The sequence below is a fragment of the Mustela nigripes genome, chromosome 15 (genome assembly GCF_022355385.1).
Source record: "Mustela nigripes isolate SB6536 chromosome 15, MUSNIG.SB6536, whole genome shotgun sequence".
NCBI lineage: Eukaryota > Metazoa > Chordata > Mammalia > Carnivora > Mustelidae > Mustela > Mustela nigripes.
This window is the reverse complement of record NC_081571.1, coordinates 68,941,559-68,968,799: the sequence shown is the minus strand read 5'-3', so window position 1 is coordinate 68,968,799 and position 27,241 is coordinate 68,941,559. Positions and strand designations below refer to the sequence as shown.

The following is a 27,241-nucleotide window of genomic DNA, read 5'->3' as shown; positions in this document are numbered from 1 at the left end:
CTATTTCTGCGTTTTCTATTCTGTTCCATTGATCTATGTGTCTGTTTTTGTGTCACTACCATACTGTCCTGATGACTACAGCTTTGTAATATAGCTTGAAGCCCAGAACTGTGATGCCTCCAGCTTTGCTTTTCTTTTTCAAGATTTGGCTATTTGGGGTCTTTTGTAGTTCCATACAAATCTTAGAATAATTTGTTCTAGCTCTGTGAAAAATTCTGGTGGCATTTTGATAGGGATTGCATTAAATGGTAGACTGCATTGGGTAGCACTACACCATGGTAAACTTCATACATTTTCAATGAATTATATTAATAAGCTATTTTCATGATAATGGCTCTTAGCACTAGTATTTTGTTACTATTTTTATCATGAAATTATTTATTTATCAACTGAAAAGTACTTTCTAAATATAATGTCCACACCACCATCATAAAAGCAGCAAGCATGCATTATTTATGCTGACTTAAAAGTTGTAAACATAGAAACATTATTGATAATTTCAAAAGACTTATCTAGTCTTCCTAACACTGTAAATTACTGAAGTAACCTACATTGAATAATCATCAATTACAGAAGAAAATACACTAACCACAGAAGAACTATAAAAAGGTTTCATTCACCTAAGACCTTTCTGTGGTCCTTTTCATTTTTGGATGACTCCACAGAAGTTAACTCCAATTAGAAGATTGCCATAAAAGGCACAAGACAAATGAGTCAGGTGATAGCTATAATAGGTGGTCTTACCTTATATCTTAAATTCTTTCCCAAAAGCAAAGAGCTAAATAGAATACCATTTCTCTTGTAAATTTTATCCATGGTAAATTCTTCAGAATGGTTTTCCACTGCGATCAGAGAATGCTCTCAATGGATGTATTTCATAGCCTTTATTTCATCAAATTTGATGATGAATTTTCTCAGCCTTATAGTCCATCAACCACATTTATTGAAAATTGACTCTCTGTTTATTGCTTTCTAGGCATTGCATTGTTAATGCAAAGCTGTTTACTCAGGTAGATGAACCAGCCAGGAGGCTCTTCATGCAAAAACAACAGTGTGTGTAGCAGACATGGCAGGTGTCTACTGATGAATATATTCTGGTCTTCCTAAAGACTAAAAGTCAGACTTTCTTGTCAAAGTCATGACCCACAAGAAAGAAAGATTTTAGGTATATGGATGCATGGATGGATAAGTGGACAGATAGATACATAGACAGACAGGCAGAAAAAAGATCTATGGCAGTCTTTAGCAATAGTGTAAGTTCTCTGGATCTCAGCTCTATTATCGACCGCACTGTCTGGAATGAATCATTGAAAAGACTTGCATAGTTGATGTAGTTGTATTGACATAATTTACAATGTTTACTCATAGAACTCACTTTTATTAAAGCAGAAAGATAGGAAAGTCGTGTCTTCTTTGTTTAAATGGCATCAGGACAGATCCGTGAAGACACAAGAGTCATTTCTCTATTTGCCTTCATGATAAATAGTTGAAGCTTGGTCTAAGTAGACAACCTGTTAACACCTCTTCAGGCAGGCCTCTGTCTGTGGGCTTCACAGAATCTGACAAGCTGCCATCCATGTTTCCTGTCACGAATGGGTGTATTTATATATAAGGGCATGAGAGTGGTGTTTTCAGAAAGGGACAAAGCTAAAGAATAGTCCAGATGCTTTCTCTCCAGGCTACAACATTATCAAAATTTGCTTTTTATCTTCCTTTAAGGGCTTCACCTTCCATGCCTACCTAGTATCATTCAGCACAATATGGGGCATGGAAAGTCAATGCTTAAAAAGTCAGGAACAGCAGTAAACCTGATAAACTAAAGAGGGTAACTCGGGGACTTGATCATATCTAAGCTAATTAAGGGAATCAGAGAGGGACAATGGCAAAGTCCTTCCCCACTCCAATCTTTTTCATTAAAATGGTTTTAAATCCACTCTCCACCCACACATAGCCTAGAGCTTAAGACAGTATGTTATCAATAATCTTAGAAACCCCTGTCCTTCATATATAAAATCCTTCATATATAAAATCTCCAAACCTAACCCCAAAGGTAATGACCATCTGATGTTTGTGTTTACAGCTTAAAAATTTTATCTCACATATATCTTATTCCTAAATACTGCATTGCTTCATTTTATATAGTATTGGAACTTTATATATATTGTATGCTTTGGTGATTTTCTTCTCTCAAAATGAGGTTCCGTGATTCATCCACAAGTGTGGCTATAGTTCACTTATTTTCATTGCCACATAAGATTTCATGGTGTAAAGGATTCATGATGGACACAGATGGGACGTTTGTGATCTTTTCACTTTTCATGTTATTGCAAACAGTGCTGCTGTTAACATGAATTTACATATCTACCTGTACATGGATGTACATGCCTACTTGATCCCTTCCAGGGGTAGAACTGGAGTTTTGGAATATGCACTTTTCAATGGTAAGGTATTTTTTAATTGCTGTCCAAAGTGAACATGTCCACTTATACGTCCACCAATAAAGTATGCAAGATACCAAATCTCCTTATTTTGTCGACCCTTGACACTAGATAAAAATAGTTATTCAAAGAGAAAACGAATCCTGGCTTGCTGACCACAGATGCTCACTCCAAAATCGTTCAATACTTCTAAGAACCAGATCTCCATCGCTTCTCAGCCTTTTGACTAAGATCAAGTGTAGAACCAGATCTCCAGTTACAGTTACTTAAAATTAACTAGTTCCATTCAGTACCTAGAAGAAGACAAGGCTTTTATCTATAAGATGGCAAAGAAGAAATTTAAAAAAATAACTGTGTTGATACCTACAAAATATTCCTCCATTTTTCTGGTAAGAAAATTCCCTATAATATCATGTCAGAATATTTGTGTCAAATGGCTGCGTTTTGCCAAAGAGATAAAATTCCCAGTCAAAACAATTAATTAGAAGCTATTAATGATATCTTCCCCAAGATTTAGGAAGCCACTGAAAGAGAGACGAGAAACAGAAAGAAAAAAAAAAGTATTCTCCAAATCAAGATGCAGGAGATAACCTGGTTTGTTGATTTCCATTTGGGAATTCTACCTTGAATTCCTTCCCTCTTCTGCAATCATTTCATCAACTTTAAATCACTCAAGTAATGGACCACAGGGAGGTTTCCGATTTATGAACAGCTTATATCTCCAACACCATTCTTCCTTCTCTGTTTAATTTATTTAGCCCTGTAATATTTTATTCTTATTACAAAAAAAAAGTACTTTGGGTGCTGAAAATTATCAGCACACCAATAATCCTAGTAGATCTATTTCTGGTATACTCAGCTACTGACCATCTGGTAATCATTAGGAGAGAAAGTTCATTGGTAAAAATGTGTAAATCCTTGAGTCATAAGGTATTTTCTTTTCTTTCTTTCTTTTTTTTTTTTTTTAAGATTTTATTTACTTATCTGACAGAGAGGGAGAGAGAACACAAGCAGGGGGAACAGGAGAGGGAGAGAAACGGGTTCTCCATGGAACGGGGACCCCGATGCAGGACTCGATCCCAGGACCCTGAGATCATGACCTGAGCCACTCAGGTACCTCCATAAAGTATTTTAGAAAAAAAAGATGCTCAGCTTCTTTTAAACTGCATATCTCTATCTGTATCTCTCTCTCTTTCTCTCTATTTTTCTACCAGAAGGTAGTGCGCAAATGTTAGCCCAAGATTTATGATTTGCCTAGATTAGGGCTCATGAAACTCAGGCCAGACAAGGCAATGTCTGCACAGAACAGTCAACATTCCATGGTCACAGGACCACAAACGACATCACAAACCCACAGCAGTTGCTCGCCAAATGGATGTTGCCTATGCAAGGATCAGGAGAAGCATGAGCTTAGTGTTTCTTCTCATCATGTCCAGAAAAAAAATGCAAAGCCATACTCTACTGGTGGTTGCTCCATGATGTCAACCTCCAGGCAAGAAAGACTAGTAGATTAGATTTTCATCAACAAAGACCTCAGACTGAGATAGGGAATGATAAAAGGGAGGGAGGCATCTCTGGGCAAGTGTTAATGCTACCTTCTGAGAATTGGCAGTGGCTCTCCCAAGACTTTTTAGATACTTTGCTAGAAAACACTCTCTTATTGTACCAGAACATCCCCGGGCCAAAATATTTGCATATAATTATTATTCCCACTCAGCCAGAATCCAAGTAAACAATCAAGGATGTTGCATTGCATACATCAGTCCATGCTTTGAATTTCTTACCTTGTGTTGTTTTAAAAGCTGGTTGTGTGTTTCATTCTTCAACAAAAGCAAAGACTTCAATTTGAAGCCCCTATAACTAAAGTTATCTTTATTTTTAAATTTTTTTTCAAAAAACCTATCTGTTCAAGAATATATGGGGTATATGTTTATTTCTTGTACTTTTCTATATTTTAGACTTTCTCAACTGATATTTCCTCTTGCTATTCCACCTGGCTAATTCCTTATTAATCTACTTTTGGGGCTCTAGTTCCTTTACCGCTAGAATATTGTTGATTTTCAGTTGAAAAAAAAAAAAAAACATTGTTTTTATATCAGTATCACATGCCCTTAATATTATTAAATCCCATGTGACTATCATTTTTAGAAATTTCTTGAAAATAGTCTTTCCCTATGCCCACATCAACTGTGTATGGACATGTAATTTAAAAATGGATTGCTATGAAATTTATAAATAGTGCCATGGAGAAACACTTTTGAAGGGGATACACAGTCTTCATGCAAGATGTAAATACTGAGGACTTCAAAGTGGAGAAAAAGAAACATGGTAGCATGGAACCCATAGCTATGAGAAGTGTGTGGCTCTTTGCCATAGCCCTGCAATAAGAAAGTAGTTTTGGGAATTAATCTTTGTACAAATATGACCTTTTTAGGTGACATAATACCAGATTACTGTTACGTATTGTTTTTACTTTACCTCTTAGAGTAATCACCTTCCAGTTTATTTGTGGGGCTGACCTCATAAATGGGCAAGCCCATCTCCTAAGGACAGTTGAATGTCAAGGAAGAATTTAACAAAGGCAAATATCCTAAACACAGGAAGCAGTCAATGTTTAAAGAAAGCAGTGGAGAAAGACCCCTTGCATTAAAGGTTTAGAGATATCCTCAAGGAAAGGCATGATGGGTATTCATCATTTATCTTGCTTATAAGCCCAATGTAGTATGCGGCATTGAATTACAAAGCTAAAGGATAACAAAAGGAATTCTCCGCCAGAATCTGTACTTTGTATTCCTTATTCCTCCCTAATCCAGTTGCACAGGTGTTAGCAAAGGGATCTTCCTCCACTACTAAGGAATTTGGCCACTTTCATAAGAGTGATAAAGAAGAAGAAATGCTAGGAGCTGCTTTTCCGAACAGCAGCTTGTCTCTACTTGCAGACCTCATGATGTCTGTCGCCTTGTGACCTCCTCAAGGATTAGAACCTCTGGATGGACTGTTTCACGACTATTTATCATTCTGAAAACTCTGATCACAAGTGCCAAGTGGTCCTGGTTACAAGACACCTGTTTCCACACCATTTCCGATAAAAGCTTCTCGGCTATATCGCTGGTGAATGCTGACATTATATTCTAAACATGGAATGGACTGAAATCCTGACTTCTCTCACGCAAAGTAAGAAAAGAAAAAAAAAAACACCCTAAACCAGAATTAAACCTTGACCTTTATCTGATTTCTCTAAGAGCAAGCAAGGTCTGCTGTAAGGAAGAACTTTCACCTTGAAATTTTTTTTTTTTGAACGGTTGTTTTAAAAACAGAGCAGAAGAGGAAGACCAATTAGAAAGACGGCAGATTTTCAATTACCTTGGAAACTCGGTTTGCAACTTCTCTGCCCACAGTGAGCCCCTGGACAAAAGTCCGGGCAGCAATGAAGGCGCGGGTGACCTGAATTTTCAGTTTCCGGGGTACATCTCCGAAGGGCTTCAGCTGGTCTGTGTACTTGCTCACACATTCCAAGTAGTCCTCGCTGAAGTGATACTGTGGGTTGATGAGCTGGAACATCCGTTCCAGGAGCCTAGCCCAGAAGTCATTGAGCATCTCCTCCAGATTTACATTGCCCCCGGTATAGTATCTTTTCAGCTCCGTGAAAAGGTCCTGGAACACTTCTGAATTCTGCATGTACAGCATTCCGTAGGTCCGTACAAACATATCGTTCAGTGACTTTTCTGCATTCTCCAGGAGCTCTCGGAAAAATTCTGGGAAGAAAACAAGGAAAAACCCATCGTTATGAATGGGTGAGAACTGGAATGGCCCATGCATCTACTTAGCTTAGAAACAACAGTTTCTAAAGTACCTTTTCAAACAAATATATATCCTGTGGATAAGATATCAATGAACAGGTGACAGTATTTTACACAAGACTTGCCCTAGATCTATGATCTTCTATGAGTCAAAGAAAACTGAAGACATGATATATGCTTGAGAGAACGTCCGTTAACATTAGGAGTATACCATTCACTACTCCTCCAAAGTAGTTGCTTCTTTTTTCATTTATTGTGAAATTTTAGGAAATCTGAATTTGATATAAACTCAAATCAAAATATGTTGCAAAGTATTGTCATTAACATAATAACAAATGCATACTGATACAAAACTTTTGCTCCGACCTATTTACCAATCAGTTCTAATACCAAATTCAATTAAATTGCTGTTATTTGGACTAGTTCATAAATGGGATATTTAAATTAGTGTAATATTTTGGACTCTTTGTAGTTGCTATATATAGCAATCAATTATCAGTGTTCAGAGATTCATAATGCAATTAAATTCACTTAATACCAAAGCTCTAATGAACATAATTTAGTTTGCCATAATGAATCAGAAAGTTATGAAGTACTTTGCATTGTCATTATAAATATAAACTATCATTTTATAGAGTTTGAATAAAATATAGGCAATTGGGCTTCCTGCCTAAAAAGTTCTAACTGAAAAAGAGTACACCAAGAAATGAATTCTGCTATCATGCAGGACTTGAATATTAGTGGGCTCACTTATAGGATGCAAGAAATTAGAACATTTTTTTAGGATTTTATTTAGTTTTTTGACAGAGAGAGAGAGAGATCACAAGTAGGCAGAGAGGCAGGCAGAGAGAGGGGGGGTGAAGCAGGCTCCCTGCTGAGCAGAGAGTCTGATGCGGAGCCTGATCCCAAAACCTTGGATCATGACCTGAGCCAAAGGCAGAGGCTTTAACCCACTGAGCCACCCAGGCGCCCAAGAAATTAGAAATTAATGTCACTGGGTACTGTTAGCCTCTATGGGCCTCACATGAGGCCCCCTGAGACATACTTCATGTATGTAAGGACACCTATCCATTTGCACAAATGAACTTCGGGAAGGAAGCTCAAGTCTTATCCCATTTGGAGAATGTGATTTGAGGTGGGGAAGAGGCTAAGACAAGATAATGCGTCTGAGTTTATAAATTCAAGTTCCCAACATTAGAGTGATCCTGTTTGACCTCTCATAGTTCTCTCCGTTCTCTGATACCATGTCCTCTCTCAGCTAATGTAAGGACAAATCAAGTACAGCACACCTCAAAGAGTCCCAGTAGGAATACCAACAAAAACAAGCAAACAAACAAGTTATTTCTTTTTTTTTCTGGAACCCTGGAGGGTTTTCTCCTGAGACACAGAAGGAAAGAAGCCATGAATCTCTCTACAGATTCCTTGGAAGTTAACATCTTATTTCTGCTTTATTAGAAGACCCTGAATTAGCCACTTTGGTTCTGAAAAATGTAATGTTGAACCACTGTTCTGATCATTAGATGGTGCCTGGAACAATAATAGGATTATTTTATAGTTGTTTTCAAATGAGACCAAAGCATCAAACCTTAAAAAGGACTCTATTCACATGTTTACCTTTTTACTATGAAAGAATACACTTTCCTAAATATAGAAATTTTGTTGCTATAGTGGCAGCAAAAATTGAGGGATTTCCTAGGTCATGGTTTACAAACCCTGTGTGATCTTATCCAAGCCACCAAATATTTCTTATCCTAATTTTTCCCCAAATGTAAAATCAGGATAAACATTATTAAGCCTCCCTAATCTTCAAGGATTCAGTAAGGAAAATCGGCGTTGGTGCAAAAAGAGTAAATTTTTCAAAATTTTCAAAGGATCAATTAATCAAAATATTTCTGTATGTTCTATGTCCATGTTATGCAATCAAGAACATTTCATAAGTTTTCAGAAATATTAGTTACCTAGTTTGTCCTAAAATGGAAAGGATACTAAATGATCAATATTAATACTAAAGTATAAAAATACCATATTCAAATCTTTCATTCTTGAAACCAAGAATGGAAATAGCTTGGCCTTGTTGATAGAGGAGCCAGGTGAAAGGTGTTATAGATTGTGAACGAAACTAGAGAAGAATGGAAAAATCACTGAATTGAAAAATACTAATATAATGAGACTAGAAAGTGGATTCTAATCATGAGCTCGGGACAGCCTATTCATTTATCTTCTTTTTGAGGTCAATTATTTTGTTGGACTCAGGAATTAAAGCTTAATTTATTGAATACAGAGTACTGCCTTCAGCAATGAATAGTTAGTAATCAATAGTGTGGTCTGGATTTTCAAAGAGCTTAAAAAAAAAGTAAAAAAAAAATCTTCTCACTCTCATTGCTCTGCAAAGACTGGAGGTATAAATGCTTCTCTACGAGGATGAAATTTTTATTTTTTTGCTTTTACTGAAAGTAACATTCCTTAGGCTATTCCCCTCCTGATACAGGGAACATGAAATATTGGACTTCTGCCTGCTGTGAGGCTGAATGGTTGAAAACAGCCTGCTCTCTTATTGTATCTTGTGGTTTGCTTCTGTATGCCTAAATTCATATTCATCATTGAATAATGACACCAAGTTCTCATCTATCAGTAAATAGGGCTCAAGAAACATTTCATTAGATTCTAAGCTTCAGTTCTGTCTAAGGATATGTCATTGTCTCCAAAGTTTGCTATTAGCTTCACTGGTCCTCAAAAGTCAAGTTATTATTCCTTACTCAAAATCATTATATGGTTTACTGATCTCAGAGTGAAAGTTAATATTTGGTATTGAAAGATGCTAATGTATCAGGCAATTATGACAAATGTTGCTACCTTAAGGTACATTGATCTTAGATCTTATGAAAGATAGGGATCTAAGGTACTGAGGCAAAACTAATGCCCTCCAAAAATAAGTACCCTCATTTCATTTTTAGCCTGCCTATAGATTTAGACTTCTACCTTTTGAAGGTTGACTCTGAACAAAGTATTTTATGCTTGGATGAAAATTGTCTCTCAGCAAACCAAACAAGATGGAGATTGGGAAGACAGTTATCAGACCCACTTTGCTGATGAAGTATTATGCCCATACAGCACAGAGAACGAAATTGAAGCGCAATGTAGGGAAAAATGATCTCAATCCAACCTTCATTTAATCGGGGAGGGCAAACTGCACACTGGGTAAAGCCTTCAGTCAACAAAAATTTTCATCTGCAAGAAACAGATTGGCAGGAAAAAAATGTTTTTGATTTTTTTCTCTTCCCCATTCACAAAATATACATCAAAGGTTGTTGCTTAGGGCTCTGTTCTGCTTCATAGATGCACAAAAGCACTTTTTCCAGCCAGCATTAGCCTCTGGAAGATTTTATTCATCTAGAGGGGAGATCTGGGTGCAGACAGCTGTTTGCTGCGGGGCAGATTGCTTCAAGTGGGGGAACAATCTTGAAGATAAAAACCACCACTGTTCCAAAGGCAAACAAGAAAGTCTGCACGCTGCCTGATCCCTTGCAGAAGCCTCTTAAGGGGCAAAATTCAACTCCGAGGAGCCAAAAGTCGCCCTGAGGACATCCGAGAAAGGCTTCAAATAAAGCCTCCCAACAAATGCATCAAGATGTAAGGTGTGTGCAGGGCGGAGGGAGGAGCTAGCAGGAGAGGAAAGGCAGATCAGAGGCTCTCGAAGCATCCAAGTCCAAGGAAATGGCATAAAGGTTTTCCCAATCGAGCTGGAAATGTCTCATTGATACAGGCAGACAGTGCATGGAGACGGGATTACACGCTGTATGGCATTTACCTAGAGACTGGAGCATTCTCCTACTCTCCTGTTCTCCAAAACACTTCTCACTGAAAGTTTGTTTGCAATGAATGCTTCAAGATGGTGGTATAAACTCGTGTGATCACAGAACACAATGAGTCTGAGAAGCTTTGGTCTCCGGTCATTGGCAACTGTATCTGTATACTCGGTAACTGATAGTACTTGTCCTGTCGGGGGGGGGGAAACAAGTATCCTAAATTTGCTTCTTTAAACCCACGTATTCGTGTTGAGTGTCTTTCTCTCCTAATCTCTTCTTTTCTACCCTCGCCTCCACTAAAGCATGTTGAATCAGTTCAACTAGCGCAACTGAATGAACCAGTCCAAGGTCTGGGTAAGGAAAGACCCAGAAGAGCTGTCATGGAGGGAAACATGGTTGGGAAAGTTGATGTCCAGTAAGGGTTATGGGTTATGATTCACAGACACAATAAAGCTATGACCCTGCCAAGCCCCCACGTCTTTTTCAAGGACAAGTCAATAGGGCTGTCCTTCCTCATGCTGCATATGCCTATCAGTGTTCAGGAACATCTAATGAGATGATTTCTCCTTTCAAAAGTCTCCTTGCTTACACAATGACCAGATAGGATGATCAGGAAAATGCTGAGTTAATGAGGAACATTCATGGAAGATGAATCGAATCATAATGACTTTACTTTCTTTTATGCTTTGACTTTGAGGGTGAGAACACAAAGTCCCTGAATGGCCTGTCTCTTCACACTCCAGAGATGTGCGACCCTATGAGAAGAGGTAAACACTGAGGCTGCTCATAGAGACAACAGGAAGTGTCACCCTTGGCACACTCTAGCCTATGAGGCATGGACACCCGGATGTGGTTCCCTATAGCAGGGGTCTCAGCCTCAGCACTGTTGACATTGTGCGCTGGACGAGATTGGTTGTTGTGGGACTGCCCTGTGCCCTGTAGCATATCCAACAGCATCCTTTGCCTCTCTCTACTTGCTGCCAATAACACATCCCTCCCCGAGCACCGACAAGCAAACACATCTCCAGACATTAGCAAACGTCCCTTGGGGAGACAAAATCACTCTTAATCCTCCCACGGACAGTTATCCTCCTACTGAGAAATTCCAGAGGTCTAAAAATAGGATATCAAAACATTCAGAGAAAAAACCAGAACATTTATAGAGACAGCCCGCAATTCATTTTTTAGATAAATTCGAGGAGCTGTGCTCTCACTGAAAGGAACTGAAACATACATTATACTCATGGGTAAGATTGTTGGTGGGCTAATATTACCAATTCCATGTCTGGCGCCTGTTACGTGGTGGGGCTTTAGAAAGTGGGACTAGTGATGGAGGAACATGAGCGTGCAGTGAAGTGAATCTTGACTCTACCTGGTCTGGACTCTTCTTAGAGAATGGTAAGTTCATGGGCCCAACTTAGAAGGAGAGAGAGAGAGGCTATAGCCCATGGTAGAGCAGAACATAACTGATATAGCATCTTGGTATCCTCCAAACTCTTGTATAGTAATACAGACATAAACATTCACATTATTCCATGCTCCAAGTTCCTGTGCATCTATACCTAGAAGGCCTTGTGGCTCCTGTCCAAAAATATGTTCGTTATCAAGACTGCCTTACCAGATGCTCACTTCTTCTCTGACACAGCTCTCTGTCCCAAGCCATGCTTTGCTTGGCCTCATCACTACCTCTCCTGCTGCTGGCCCTGCTGGGCCTTGACCTCATAGCCTATGATCTCGTCAAGCTGATTGCATTCAAGTTCACTTGCATACTTCACCCAAGCAATGCCCTGCATACTATGTTTTGAATGAACTCCCAAGCTGCTTTTGAATCTATAATAGATATCCTGTTATATTGTCTTAGCAGTTTTCCCAGATATCAGTTGTGTTTTTCTGTAAGAAATGGCAACCCTCAGTATACATTTTTAAAAATTTGAGGTTGAAATTAAATCAAATTATTTTTAAAATAGCGATTCATTAAAAAAGAGGCTATTATGAGACAGTGCTGCTGTAAGCAAAAATTCTTTTATGATTTATGACTTCTTTATCTTATAATTCATACTTTCTCTTGCTATGATTGTATATATATGTTTCTATAAATTTATTATATTATAATAAGCTTTATGAATTACTCAGTCAGTTCATCCCAGGAATTAATAGGCTATACAATTTCAAAGTGATTCTAATGATAGTAATCTATACCTTTCCTGTTTGAGGGATTATTTAACCAAATTTCTGTCAGATAAGTAAGAGCTCCCCACCCCCATCACAAACTCTTTTAAAATGCAGTCAATATGGCAACATACTATCTTCATTATTTCCATTTGCTTCTGTTGCAGTTTTGGAGGAAAGTCAAGATACCAAACCTTAAATGAAGAGGACAAATGGATTTGAAAATATTAAATTACCACCATAGTAATTTCAAACATAGCGAGAGACAGGCTGAAACAGTTGCCTGATGTATAATCAGCATCATACACTATATAAGAAATGGTGTTACAGACTTTACACATACTTTACGCAAATCAGGTATTAGTATATCTAGATTACAGATGAGGAGACTGAGACTCAGAAACAAGTTGTCCTAGACCATTCAACTAACATGAACCCTGAGCTCACACTGTTAGGAGAAAGGATGAATTCTAAGAAAGTGCAGGACAATGGGGTGGCTTTGTAGTTTTTCATAAGTCAAACTTTCACACTGTGATTTGAATGATTAATGGGAAGTATAATGAACTCCAAAGATAATGGATAAAACCATATATAAATAAAAATTGCAAAATGCACTCTAAAGTCACATTTAAGTTACTTATTACAAATAATTTTCATGTGTGATTACTTTTTCCACTAATGCTAATTAGTTCATGTATGTAACTGAGAATGGAGGACAAACTCACATCCCCAGGATTGCTCGATCTTTCCTGAAAGGGGCAGCAGCTTCCACTAGAAGAAACCACTCACAGATCCTGGGATTATAGCTACCAGCCACAGGACAGTGGCACACAAAAGGAGGCTAAAATTATTTGACTCAATATGTCTCATTTTTTATATATGCATATGTAATTTTATCATATGTGTACATTATCAATAAGCATATATATCCAGGAACACATTCACCTAAACATTTAAATGTTTGAATAAAATTAAATAAAATGCCAATGTTAACACAGAAGAATCAGCAACATACACTTTATGTGGCTCAAAATACTCCAAATATTTAATAACCATGCTTTTACAGAAAAATTTTGCCAATCCCTGGCATAAAAGGTCAAAATCGTAAGTGAAATGTTTGGAGATACATTAATTCAACAAAATGTTTTACGCAGTTCAATTTCTTGTAGGTAGGAAGACAATTTATTAGTCTGTTATCTCTAAGTAGTAGAATAAAATTTCCTTTTCCCCATTATTTATTTTGCTTTAAATTCAATTAGGCAACACATAGGACATCACCAGTGTCAGACGCAGTGTTCAACAATTCATCCATTATTTTTATCTTATATGTTAAAGTTTTCTTTGACAGTCCTGCAGCCCATTCATCTCTTTATATTTCCTTACAAGGTAACTCAAATCCAAAAGTAAATTCTTAAATCACTTTAATGATTTAGAGGATTGAGGTGATTTCAGTGATTTCAAAGTAGACACCCCTAAATTTTTCTAATGTTGTGGTTTAATGAGCCCCTGGACATTTTCACGAGGAGAAAATTCCACAGTAAATCTGGCAGATAAGGTAGACAGTATAAAATGAAAAAGGAAAAGGAAAAAAAAAATAAAATTATAAAGAAAATTTCATAATTTTCCTTCTTAACTTTCTCTTCATGGTAATTACTAAAAATGGAAATTTAAACTATCTTTTAACATTTTACAAGGCCCTATAACGAAATACAACGCTCACCATAAATCTAGAACAATTATTTTCAGAAAACAATAAAACTGCTATCAAAAATATCACAATACATAATTCAAAAATTGCTCACTATGTTGATCTAAAGGTTATTTTTATTATATTACTCCCACTGTGTGTTGGAAACTCTTATAAATTAGACTTTAAGGAAGTGAAAACATAAGGGGTCTAGGGAAATACTCATAACCAATCAATCAAGAAAACCAAGGATATAACAATGTCTTTTGAAATGCATTCTTCAGGTCAATTGGACATTACCACTTTATGTATTTCCAGTGCATCTAATGTAATCAACTAGACTCTTCCATTAAGAAAATTTTAATGAAAAGTCATCATGAGTGTTTGTTAAAAATAATCAATACCCTGCAAAGTCCTTCCATTTAATACCATTAAATTAAGTCACCTGAAGAGAATAAATTCCAGGAGACTTTTCAGATTCAGGGGTGTAATTCAGTTTCAAAAAGGAAAGTTCCTTGGAAAGCAGTCTCTATGTATTTGATTGATATTGGAAAATTTGAAGCAATAAGGCAGTTTACAGAAATTGTTGGCTTGAACGCACATTTCCCAAGGTTAAACTTTTTTTTTCCCCCCTATACTTAGTGATCCTTTACACATTAGATTGATAAATGCTTTATTTCCTGGTAGGTTATTTCTCTAGAAGATATCGTTTCAAGTGAGAAAGTCTGATTAGGCCATTTACGTTCACAAGGTGGTATAGATAAACTATTAATTCTGGGAATCAGGAATTAAATTTGAAATCTGCTGATGTTTTGCTGCCAAAAGCAAACAACTGTTTGGAGCCTGCAGACGATGTTTCCAGCTCACACGAAGCAGCGCATATGAAATTAAAACCCGAGGTGCTTGCCTAGTTCACGGTCATCACCGCACAGCTCCTTCGTCTTGGCCTGCAAACGCCTTCAGGCCTTGCCCACAACCCATTTTTCTTTTCAGAGAGGACATGACACACAGCGGTGTAACCCCTTAGGCCTCCAAATTACTGATTTTAAAATCATTTCCAACTTCGTGTTTGCCTTCACTGAAAAAAAAAAAAGAGCACGTATTTTGTTTTGTTTTGTTTTGTTTAGGTTTCCAAATTTGGATCCTATATTTTCCCCATCACAGACCCAGTTCTTTGGGCAGCTCCCCTTCCTTCTTCACCCACCAGCTTGTGCCAGGGGTGGACAAAAATCTGCACCACCAAACCACCAGGGGTGGACTCTGGGAAGTGGGGGTCAAAGCTAACCTGTAGGTGAAAAGTCAGTGAGGGGGACATGGCATTATTGCGCAAGAGATTCGGCAGGTGCTTAAGGAGAATAGGAAGAAGAGCCATAGGAAATTGACTTCTGATTCTCAGAGAATTCTCATAGGTGGTTCTCACCCTTGGTTGCCCATTGAAATCACGTAAAAGAATCCTGGTGGCCAGACTGCTTTCCAGACTAATGAAATCGTAAGCTCTAGGAGTGGGATCCAGGTGTCAGTTTATTCTCAAACTCCCTGAGTGATCTCAATGTGCAGCTCTTCTCTTTTTTCCAGGACTTCCATTTAGTCAGTGCCTGGCAGTGGATATAGGGACAGGGAAGGAGGAATGGTGACAGGAGGAGGAGTTACATGACGTGTCAGCCCTGACTCTCCTTTTCCCCTCCTTCGCTTGGCTCCCTTTTCTCTTTTGTCACAGTAGACCACCCACGTTCTGGTGTCCGGAAGAAAGCACAGCATGGCCAACATGCAGAAAGTGTGGGAGGTGCACTCACCACGGTCTTGGGGGATAAGACTGTGCTAGTCCCTTTCCCTTTTCCAAGTATCTCTTTTTCCTTTTCCAGCAACTAACACTCCCTCCCCTGGGCACCCCCTCTTCTTGGATAACAGGACAACAGGCTTATCCCATGATGAGCAAGGAAGGGTGCAGCCTGGGACGAGAAAGGAATAGAGTCTGATAACAAAGGAGCTAATTAAAGCCAAGGGAAAGGGAACGCCTGCCCAAGTAACTAGGCTTTGAGTACACAATGCAGATTGAAGTACATAATACAGAAGGACCACTTGAAGTATACTGGGAACAGCTGAGTTGTGAAACACAGTTAAATAGAAAATTCGTAATGAAAGTATTGTAGCCAAATTTCATGTTGAATTGTTAAGTTACATCCCTTTGGGTCCATGAAAAAGCTTTCAGTGCTGAAAAGATATGAGAAGTCCTGGAATAATAGTTTACTATGTTCAAGAGATGTCTAAATTAAAATAAAAGCAAAAGTCAGTACCAAGTATGAGTTTTAAAAAAACAAACTGAGTAATAATGTATTCATATATTCTGCTATATGCCACCTTTGTGTTTCGAGTTGTCTGTACCTCTATTTTGTACAAGAAGAACCTCTTGTGATATATATTCCTTAAATATTTATTTACTTATGTATTCATTTATTTTTAGAGAGGAAGCTCACACATACCCAAGGTGGGGGTGGGTAGGGCAGAGAGGGAGAGAGAGAATCTTAAGCAGTCTCCACGCCCAGTGTGGAGCCCAGAGCAGGGCTTGATCCCAGGACCCAGAGATTATGACATGAACCGAAATCAAGAGTTGGATGCTTAAAACTGACTGAGCCACCAGGAGTACAAATTTATTATTATTATTAGGGGTTTTTTTTTTTGTTTTTTTTTTAAGGAAAAGTGAAATGCAGTATGACCCAGTAAAAAAGAACACTAATGGGCACCTGGGTGGCTCATGGGTTAAGCCTCTGCTTTCCACTCTGGTCGTGATCTCAGGGTCCTGGCATCGAGCTGTCTGCTCAGGAGGGAGCCTGCTTCTCCCTCTCTCTCTACCGGCCTCTCTGTCTACTTGTTATCTCTCTTTCTGTCAAATAAATAAATAAAATCTTAAAAAGAAAGAAAGAAAGAGAGAAAGAAAGAGAGAAAGAAAGAAAGAGAAAAGAACACTAATGAAAGGAAATAGTTCAATTATGAAGATAAGGTTAAAAATATATGTGGACAGGGGCGCCTGGGTGGCTCAGGTCATGATCTCAGGGTGCTGGGATCAAGTCCCGCATCGGGCACTCTGCTCAGCAGGGAGCCTGCTTCCTCCTCTCTCTCTGCCTGCCTCTCTGCCTGCCTCTCTGCCTACTTGTGATCTCTCTCTGTCAAATAAATAAATAAAATCTTTAAAAAAAAATTAAAAAAAATATATGTGGACAAATATTCCTCTTATTACTTATGTTAGCGGAGAAGGGAAATAATTGAAAAATCCTTAAGGAAGGATATATTCACACTGTAAAATATTATGTTATATATATAAAATTATGTTTTTAAAATATTGAACAGCTAACACTCACCAAGCACTAAGTATGAGTTAGCTACTATTCCAAGGACTTCTCATCTATTAACTAATTTAATCTTAACAGCAGCTCTATGAGATAGTGATTATTATTATCATCTAACTTCCGCACTGGGGAAACGAAGGTCAAAAAAAGTTCAGTACTTTCAAGGCACTTAGCTCAGAGGCGATGCAGCAGGGACTGCAAAGCTAGGCAGCCTGGCTTTAGGAACAGTACCTGTAGATTCTGTGAGGAGCTTAGAGGACCCTCTCTAACAGATATAATTCAAAATTACTAATACAAAATTAGGCATAGGATCTTGAAAAGGTTATTTAAGTGAAGAGTCTTAAAACATAAACTTCACAAGATTTACAATAAATCTACTTTCAGTATACGATATGATCACCAAAAATGCTGAGATAGAAAATGATCCAAAAATATGGATGCCTGGGTGGCTCAGTCAGTTAAGCATCTGCCTTCAGCTCAGGTCATGATACCAGGGTCCTGGGATGGAGTCCCACATGAGGCTCCCTGCTCAGTGGGGAGTCTGCTCCTCCCTCTCCCTCTGCCTGCCAACTCCCCCTGCTTGTGCTCTTTCTCTCTCACATAAATAAAATCTTAAAAAAAGAAAGAAATTGATCCTCAAACATATATCCAGTACAATCCCAATTTTGTTTAAAAAAAAAAAAGAAAAGGCATATACATACTGAGAAAAATAAGAACACACATATAAAAATGGTTTAAGATGGGTAAAATGCTATGATTTGCATCTTCTTCTCTGCACAGTGCTTACTTTTCTAAAGTTTCTACAATGACTATAAATTATGTGTCAATTAAAATACAAACACAATAGGTATTATTTTAAAATAAAAAGACCTTTAAAACAGAAAAATGCTGCTTGTTGATGAGGAAAATACCTATTTAAAAATACAGACCAAATGGAAAGAACCTAGATGTCAATCAACAGATGAATGGATAAAGAAGATATGGTATACACACACACACACACACACACACACACGCACATCTTGCAAATCTTGCCATTTGCAACGACACAGGTGGAACTACAGGGGATTATGCTAAGCGAAATGAGTCAAAAAAAGACAATTATCATATGCTCTCTCTGATATGAAGAATTTGAGAGAAAGGGCAGGGGTTCATGGGGGGAAGGGAGGGATAAAATGAAACAAGATGGGACAGGGGAGGGCGACAAACCAAGAGACTCTTAATCTCAGGAAACAAACTGAGGGCTGCTGGGGGATTGGGGCAAAGGTTAGAGTGGCTGGGTGATGGACATTGGGGAGGGTATGTGCTATGGTGATGCTGTGCATTGTGTAAGACTGATGATTCACAGACCTGTACCCCTGGGGCAAATAATACATTATATGTTAATAAAAATAAATTAAAAATATGGACCAAAATTTTAATTTATTTAAAATTTATTAAAAATAAAAATATTTAAAATTTATTAAAAATAAATTTTAAAATATGGACCAAACAATAGTAAGAATATTGAATGAAACTAGTTTATCTAAAATTTACAAAGGGAAGTCCAAGAATTAAGACCCCCCCCACCCCACCAAAAAAAGAAGCCTGCATAGGGTAGAAAACAAACAAAAAATGTACTCAAAAGATAGACTTTGAGTCTCTTGAGTCTAAATTTAGTGAATGCATGCTGATTAGTAAGAAGGATTTAATGAATTAAAAGAGAAAGAAACAGTCTCTCAGAAGCAGCACATGTGCTGTTACATAAAGGTCCCAGTAAGGTTAGTTCACTGATAATAAGAATATTTTTTGGTAGTCAAATGAATACTTTTAAAAGTATAGACTTTGGTGAGTGCTGTGAAGTGTGTAAACCTGGTGATTCACAGACCTGTACCCCTGCGGGTAAAAATATATGTTTATAAAAAGTAAAAAATTTTATTAAAAGCCTTAAAAAAAAAAGTATAGAAAATTTCTTTTTCCTTCTAGACAGAAAAAGGATTTCTCAAACGGATGTACTCAGTCGCCAATAAAATTCCATTGTTCATTATCAAAGATGTCAGCCTACATTCAGGAAAAAAGAGCACCAAATTATCCTTTTAATGATTATGAAGTTTAAGTCACTTTTTTCTCTACAGAGTTTTTGGTGAGGTTTGATAATTATTAGCATGGGATGACAAACTGTGTAATTAAAAGAATGTTTTTATAAACATTTGATGACCAGAGTAATAAAGGGCGTTATGATACCATCTAACCACCTGTCATTTACCAAACGCTTGAGCCTGTTGGCTAACCCTTAGAGGAGCACTGCCTCCCCAGTCATGTGTTAGGAAATCATTTTATTCCTTTAACTTGTCAAGAGGTAATGAACAGCAGCCTCATTCGGCATCATAGATGTTTAATTCAAAGGTAATTATACAGTTTGATGAGAAAAATAAATAATAGATATCCTGGTATAGGTTTATAATAAGATATACCATAGTATTGTATAAGGTATAAATGCAAATGAATTAATTAAACATTGATCTAAATTTGCTTAACATTGATTAGCTTTACTTTGCCAGTCATTCACCAGGTTCTTCTTACAGAAAAAAATATTGAACTCATTAATCTCATGCTATTTAATGGTTGTTTTACCTTCATAACATCAATCAGTTGAAATGCAACAAATGAAAACAATCATTATTGAAGACATCATAAAGTATCAATTACCGCTGCTATTTTTTGTAAAATTGTACAGTGGTGTACCTTATTCTTTGGAGTGCTAAAATCAAATTAAATCCTAGATAAGGAGCAGCTTATTTAGATTCACTAGCATATGTTAAGTTTACAAGTAACTTTCATATTATTTATATTTCAGCTCCTGAATTATACAGGTCATACATAAAAGAACTCAAAAGAAGATACTCAGTTGAGTAATCTTTAAAAATTTTCATTCCTACCACAAGCATATTATTTTTGACTTCATTGGATGTTTTACAACATGTGTTCGTTGTTATTAGCCATACCTTATACAGTAGTATGATATCATTCTTATTTTTATTCTGATGTATGTCATAACATCTTCCCTAAAGCAATTAGCGATGGTTTTTCAAGAAGGCATCTATTTACATATTAGAAATTGATAATTTCTGCAAAGGGTAGTCTTAACATAGCTCTCTTTTTAGCAGACTTAAAGGGCTCGGCAAATCTCCAACATTGCAGTCTTCTGTGTTTGGTTTGGTTTGGTATTAAATACCCTGACCTAGGACTATGTGGCTTCTGTTGTAAAGGTGACTCTCTCTGTGCCCATTTTCCCCTTTCTTTTTGAACTGCTGAGGGTCATGAATCTCCTTCCTCCAGCTCTAACTGCTGCATGCAGTTAGCACCAAGAGCAGACGCCAACCAACACTCTAATCTTGCTCTGATGGATGGAATGCTAACCTTTCACAAGATTAGAGACACAAGGTGCTCTAGAGATAATAAAATTCAAATAGGTTTATTTCAAAGGGCAACCCAATCTCGCTTTTGTTCATGGGTCACTTGGCAGATCATTTGCCAATGTAGTTTTTGTGTCTTTCCAAACTAGGTTCTGGTTCAGTGTGCCAAATATGTCAAATTAAGGGGGCCCCAAAAGCCAGTTCCAAGGTAGAAACAGAGGAAGTTGGGAATAACATTATTTTAGTACATGTGATTAAAAACTCTAATTCTAATTTCCTTGCATTATACCTAAAATACTAAAAAGGATCAAGACTGACCATGCTGGCAATGCTAGTGACTTTGCATCACTGCCAGTATTGAGATCCTGGAACGTATATTCCAAAATATTATTCAGAGATTTCCATTTCAAATAAACGCCTAATGGAAATCAAAATCTAGAGTTAAACAGATGGTGCTTTCTGAATATTATGTAGGTGTCTGTTAAACATTTTCTTAGAAATAAAAGTCAAGGAATATTAGTCAAGGAAATAAATCAAGGATAAGAACTACATAAATATGAAGAGAAGACCAGGACTAAAAATCTCTTCAAGTGCCATGCGTAATCTTCACAAAAGGCTTCAAGCATTTCTTCTGTCCACTATCTTCTTATTATTTAAAATTACATCAGCCGTGAACAAACTCAGAGTTACCTCCTGATGAGAAAATGAGTTCGGAAACCCAAGAGCCGTTTCATGTTAAGATGCTCCTAAAATGTATTACTCGCCTATAAGGATAACATTAGCAAATTACTCAAATTTAAAGAATATTGATAATTGTATTGCATTTTATTTTATTATTTTTAAAAGACTTTTATTTATTTATTTGACAGAGACGCAGCAAGAGAGGGAACACAAGCAGGGAGAGTAAGAGAGGGAGAAGCAGGCTTCCCATGGATCAGGGAGCCCGATGTGGGGCTCCATCCCAAGACCGTGGGACCATGACCTGAGCCAAAGACAGACAATTAACAACTGAGCCACCCAGGCGCCCCCAACATCGATAATTTTATCCCACTGCACATGACACTGATGATACATATGTATGTCATCACTTTTATAATTAATTTTCATTCTTAAATAATTACATATCTTGCAATGTAGCATGAAACTGTATTCATTTAGAAAAAGTTTTACAGATAAACTTTTATAAAGTAAAAAACTTACATTTTTACATATATATTTAAATTATAAAAAATTCTTAAAAATCTAAGTGGTGTTTCATTAAAAGAAAAACTCTGTGAACTAGTATTTAAATATCACACAAAACCATTTTCCCCGAAATAGTTTTCTTTTTAAGATTTTATTTATTTATGTATGATTGATCAGTCAGAGTGGTTTAGAGAGCATGAGCATGTGCAGGAGCTGCAGAGGGAGAAGCAGGCTCCCCACTCAGCAGGAAGCCTGCCTTGGAGCTGGATTCCAGGACCCTGGGATCATGACCTGAGCCTAAGGCAGGCGCTTAACTGACTGAGCCACCCACATGCCCTGGAAATATTTTTTAATCATAATTGTCCCTACTGTGATTTACTAATTAAATAAGGCTTTTTAAATGAAACAGTTAGAATCAGTTGTACATCTAAAATAAAATATTTAGCTAGGCTGTTTTGCTCTTTTATTTCAATAATGCTAATGAAATGAGAACATTTCAAACTAATTCTTGTTAAAAATAAATCTGAGACTACCTGCTCCACAGAGGTTATGCAATTTGATTATTTTAAAGATGTTGTTTCCTTTTAAAAATTCTTAGAATAATCACTGCATCTTTTTTCATTTATTTAGTAATGCAATACTGCTGAGGTTAACATTGTTATCTTGTGGTGAGACACAGAAACCATGAAGCTAGACGGGACATACATCATGCCATAACTGGGAAGACACACTGATGACAGTTAGTGTGGATCATAATTCTCTTAGTTTTACTAGAAGTTGAGAATGTAGATATATGTCAGTTACTCTTGGTACTTGTAACTGGAAAATGGCAGTATTAACAGCACTTTCCTCATAGGATGTTATGAAGATCATAGAATATACACAAAATAATTTGAGAGTGTCTGGCACATGGTAAAACTATGTAACTGTCAGGTATTTTTAGTACTTTCTCAAGAATGAAAACACTTGCTAATAATAACCAGGATTGTTACTAACCATTTGAAATCCATCTTGTTGAATGGATAAAGAAGATATGGTGTGTGTGTGTGTGTGTGTGTGTGTGTGTGTGTAATGGAATACTATGCAGCCATAAAAAACCCCCAAATCCTGGAGCACCTGGGTGAGTCAGTGGGTTAAGCCTCTGCCTTTGGCTCAGGTCATGATCCCAGGGCCCTGGAATCGAGCCCTACATTGGGCTCTCTGCTCAGTGGGGAGCCTGCTCCCGGCAACCACCCACCCCCCGGCCTGCCTGTCCACTTGTGATCTCTCTTTCTGTCAAATAAATAAATAAAATCTTAAAAAACAAAAACAAAAACACTGAAATCCTGCTATTTGCAACCACTTGGATAGAACTAGAGGGTATTATGCTAAGTGAAATAAGTCAATCAGAGAAAGAATTATCATAAGATCTCTCCGATATGAGGAATCTGAGAGGTTGGGCAGGGGTCATGGGGAGAAGGTAGGGAAAAAAATGAAAGAAGATGGGACCGGAGAGGGAGACAAACCATAAGAGGCTCTTACTCTCAGGAAACAAACTGAGGGCTGCTGGGTGGTGGGGGGTAGGGAGAGGGTGGCTGGGTTATGGACATTGGGGGGTGTGTGTACTAGAGTAGTGCTGTGAATTGTGTAAGACTGATGATTCACAGACCTATACCCATGAGGCAAATAATATATTAATATATTATGTGCTAATAATAAATAAATAAATAATAAAAAATAAAATCCATCTTGGCATATAAGAGATGAGCAATATTTATCTCTTCACACCAGTTCCATGAGGTCCTATGAAATGTTTTTATTGAGAAGGCCAAAAAAATGTATTTGGCAACAAAAATAGATAAAATACATTAGTTGTTGTGTGGTTCCTTGATGAAAAAGGTAACTTAATGGAAAATTAATGATATTCCTGTAAAGAAAAATACGTATCCCTCTTTTTCTCTTGACTTAATCAACTCTCCTATTCTTGAGTTTAGGTGCAGTGTTATTTCCCTATCTCTCTATTTATGGTCCTTCAGTGACTAAAGCTTAAAGGCAACCCCCCTTCACTGAATGTATAAAAATACTTTACCTCCTTCATAATCGAATGACGTTGTTGATATATGATGGTGACCAGACTGATCTGGGCCAGAGAAACAGCATAAGAAGCATTACAAGTAGTTGATACTAAGGTAAACAGCAGCTTTATTTTTACACTTGCATTTACGGGATTTAGTACTTTTTTCCTTTGGAGAAATAAATAAATAAATAAATAAATAAACATGCACTAAACATTTAACTACTCCTTCCCAATTAATTTAAAGTACAATTCTAATTTGTTAAAACTCATTTTCGATCCCACATCTTCTATTCAGAGACTTTGCCAAAGATGTCCTAACAAAACTGACTTGGCCTCAAATCTCTGAACACATTTTACATTCTTTCATGAAACCATTCATTAAAAAATATAATAATAATAATCCAACTATAATCAGATCCGGGGGGAACTTCTAAATAACCACAAACTTGTTCTTAACACTCTTTACTCACCAAACCTAAGAACATTTGCCAACTAGTTCAATATCTATCTGATAATTATTCTACTGATGCCGTTTTTTGTAAACTTGTCAATGACTACTCCATGTGAAAAAATATTGATAATGGGGTAAAGGTCAAACTGGGCTGTGACCAGTGGGTCTTCCAGTCTATAGGATCAGCCGCTTGGGGGGAAGGTTTGTTGAGCAGTCCCTGTTACCTGCCCCTGTGTTACAGTCTGGGTGCTTGCAAATTGACTGCAGAATAAATCGCTCCTGACTCTTTCCAAGAATGAACTTTAACCTTACAAGTAATTAATTTCCAGATCTTTACTTCATTTTCCTTCCGTACAATCATCCGCTGTGATTGTCCTTTCCCTGGTTCTCTGGACCTATGCCAGTCAGCCATAAATCTGCAAATTCGCTCAAATGAATACAAGGTAATTTGATGTTGTATTTGATTTGGCGTTAAATGCTACAGAGTTGCTGACTTCAAAGTCAAATACATAAATCTTCACTGCTCATGAAAAGAGGAGGCATTTCTTCTGAATTGGTTTGGATATGACCATGCAGGCAATTTCAGATATGCAAAGATAGAAACAGTATAAAACAGGTTTGGTTATAAACCCTTCTTCTTATTATAAGTGTATAGTAGTAAATTATACATATGCATGAAAAAGAATGAATAAAAACGTAAAGTAAACCTTGGCTTTTGGTACACATCCTCCTGTGGTATGTTTTAGATCCAGGTATTAGCTAATATTTGCCCCAAAAGCAAAATACTACTAGAGTACTTAATATAGCACATTTGACTCTAGACTTTGGGCACAATTTTGAATTTATTTGGTTTTAGGAGGTTGAATCAGATCCATCACATTCCTTAATGCCTTTCTGTGTGTGTCTGTGTGTGTGTGTGTGTTTTAATTATAGATCATACCCTGAAAGATGGCACAATAACAATTTATCAACTAGTTTTCGCCCTCCCCTGAGGAAATGTCAGCTGTTAGCATCTGAATGTCAAAGCCAGCAGGAGTTCCATGGACCAATGGAGGTCCAAAACAAAAGCAAAAACAAAGAAACCTAAAGCAAAACAAAACAAAACAAAAATACAAAACAATGACCACACTTGAACAAGAACATAAACAATCCGAAAGCCAGGACTGAAAACATCCAAAGTAAGTTTCAAGTTATCACCGGCTTCAACCTCCATTATCCCACTGGGTCTGTGTAGAAATCCAGGGCAACTTAAAACACAAGGGTTCGGGTGCTCCATTTAATTTAGGAAAGTGATAGAAAGGTGGCCAGATGAAAATAAAGTGAAACTAACTCAACAAAGCTTTCAGTAGTCCAAAGCTGATTTTCCAGAAACTTCTCTTTCTCTTTTTTAAGACAAAAATAGACCGGTTCTGTGAGTACCAGCTGATCCTAAACAGGGACTTGGAGTTTGCTTGTGTCTGATTAAAACACTCAGGGGCCATTAGCCAGAAGTGATAAGCCTGGAGAAGGAAGGGCAATCTTCAGGAATAGTTTCAAGGAAGGATATCTGGGAAAAGCCAGGAATTCAGAGGCCACTTAGTGCTCATGCTGAGTCTGGCTCCAGGGCAGAGATCTGAAGTTAAAGAAGAAAGGGGATATGCAAGCAGGAGTTGAGCAGCTCTTTTCTTCCTGGAGACTGAGAGATCCTTGGGCCTCTAAGGTAGGAAGAGGGGCTCAAGTAATTGCCCTCTGGCCCTAGGACAGTAAAAACCGAGAGACTTAAACTCTGTTTCTATGGAAAGACCTTACTGCCCAGGAAACACCAAGAAACGGAATCCAATCAAGCCCATGGAAGAGGAAGACATTGGCAGTGGCTGTAAGCTGTCCCCCACACTGGACTTAGGGACAGCAGCAGAGTAGGGGGACGTGGTGGGATAGTAGGAGGCACATATGAGCCAATATTCTGAATTCATCTAGAAAGACTAGAGAGACCTTGAAGGATATCAGTGAAGTAGCTCTCAAAGGTATACAATGATCAGGAAAGGGTATCTGGCTTGGGAATTAATGATATCAGTGCTGATGTATTTTTAATTGTGCCCCAGAGTTCGTGAGAGCCAAAGACATCCACATTTTACACCGTGCCCCCGAAAATCACAAGGTTTCCAGTAAGAGTCTTTAATTATGCAAATTGAATTTAAAAGAGGCCTTACTTAAAATGAAGAAAATTAACCCACTAATTACATCTTATAAACTTCTTCTTCCTGATTCCCCAAATTAAAAATGAGTCTAGCAACCACCTCCCGCCCTCGCTCCCTCCCTTCCTTCCCTCTTTCTTTCCTTCTTCCTGTCTCTCTGTCTCCTGCACAAGGAATATAACCATCTGAGTCGGGAAGAATCTAGTGCATTGAGTTGTGAGGAGTAGGAAGGAGGAAGGGAGAGTATCGGCGGGGTCGTCAGAAGAGTGATACTTTGTCAGAGTTACAGGTCTATAATGAACCAGTATAATCGATCTGTCCTTTTAAAATGGATAAAATCTGGGGTGCCTGGGTGGCTCCGTCGGTCAAACATCTGCCTCTGGCTCAGGTCACAATCCCAGGGTCCCAGAATCAAGCCGCCAAGGGAGCCCACGTAGGACTCCACGTAGGACTCCACGTAGGACTCCACGTAGGACTCCCTCTCCTTCTGCTCCCACTTCTCCCCATGTGCACACACTTTCTCTCAAACAAACACATAAGCTTAAAAAAAATAAAAATAAAATGGATAAATTCCTACTTTTTCCTGTCTTTGCATATTCTCTGTTCTATTGTTCTCAAGTCTCTATCTTCCATCGAGAGTCTCACTGTTGGTTCTTTCAGGATTTGGATGGAACTCAACCACCCTTCACTAGCTCTGTAACTTAAACAGTGATGAGGCCTCCAGGAGTTCCCACCT

The 27,241-nt window shown here is 37.7% G+C and overlaps 1 protein-coding gene across 2 annotated transcripts in view; it reads right to left on the bottom strand.

The window, feature by feature from the left end:
• The window catches only part of GPC6 (glypican 6), a 1,099,176-nt gene that overhangs the window by 527,626 nt on the left and 544,309 nt on the right, over nucleotides 1–27,241 (bottom strand). For both annotated transcript variants that reach the window (XM_059378364.1, XM_059378365.1), the window contains exon 3: nucleotides 5,802–6,193. In XM_059378364.1, coding sequence (XP_059234347.1) covers nucleotides 5,802–6,193 — 392 coding nt within the window. The remainder of the gene's footprint in view (nucleotides 1–5,801; nucleotides 6,194–27,241) is intronic.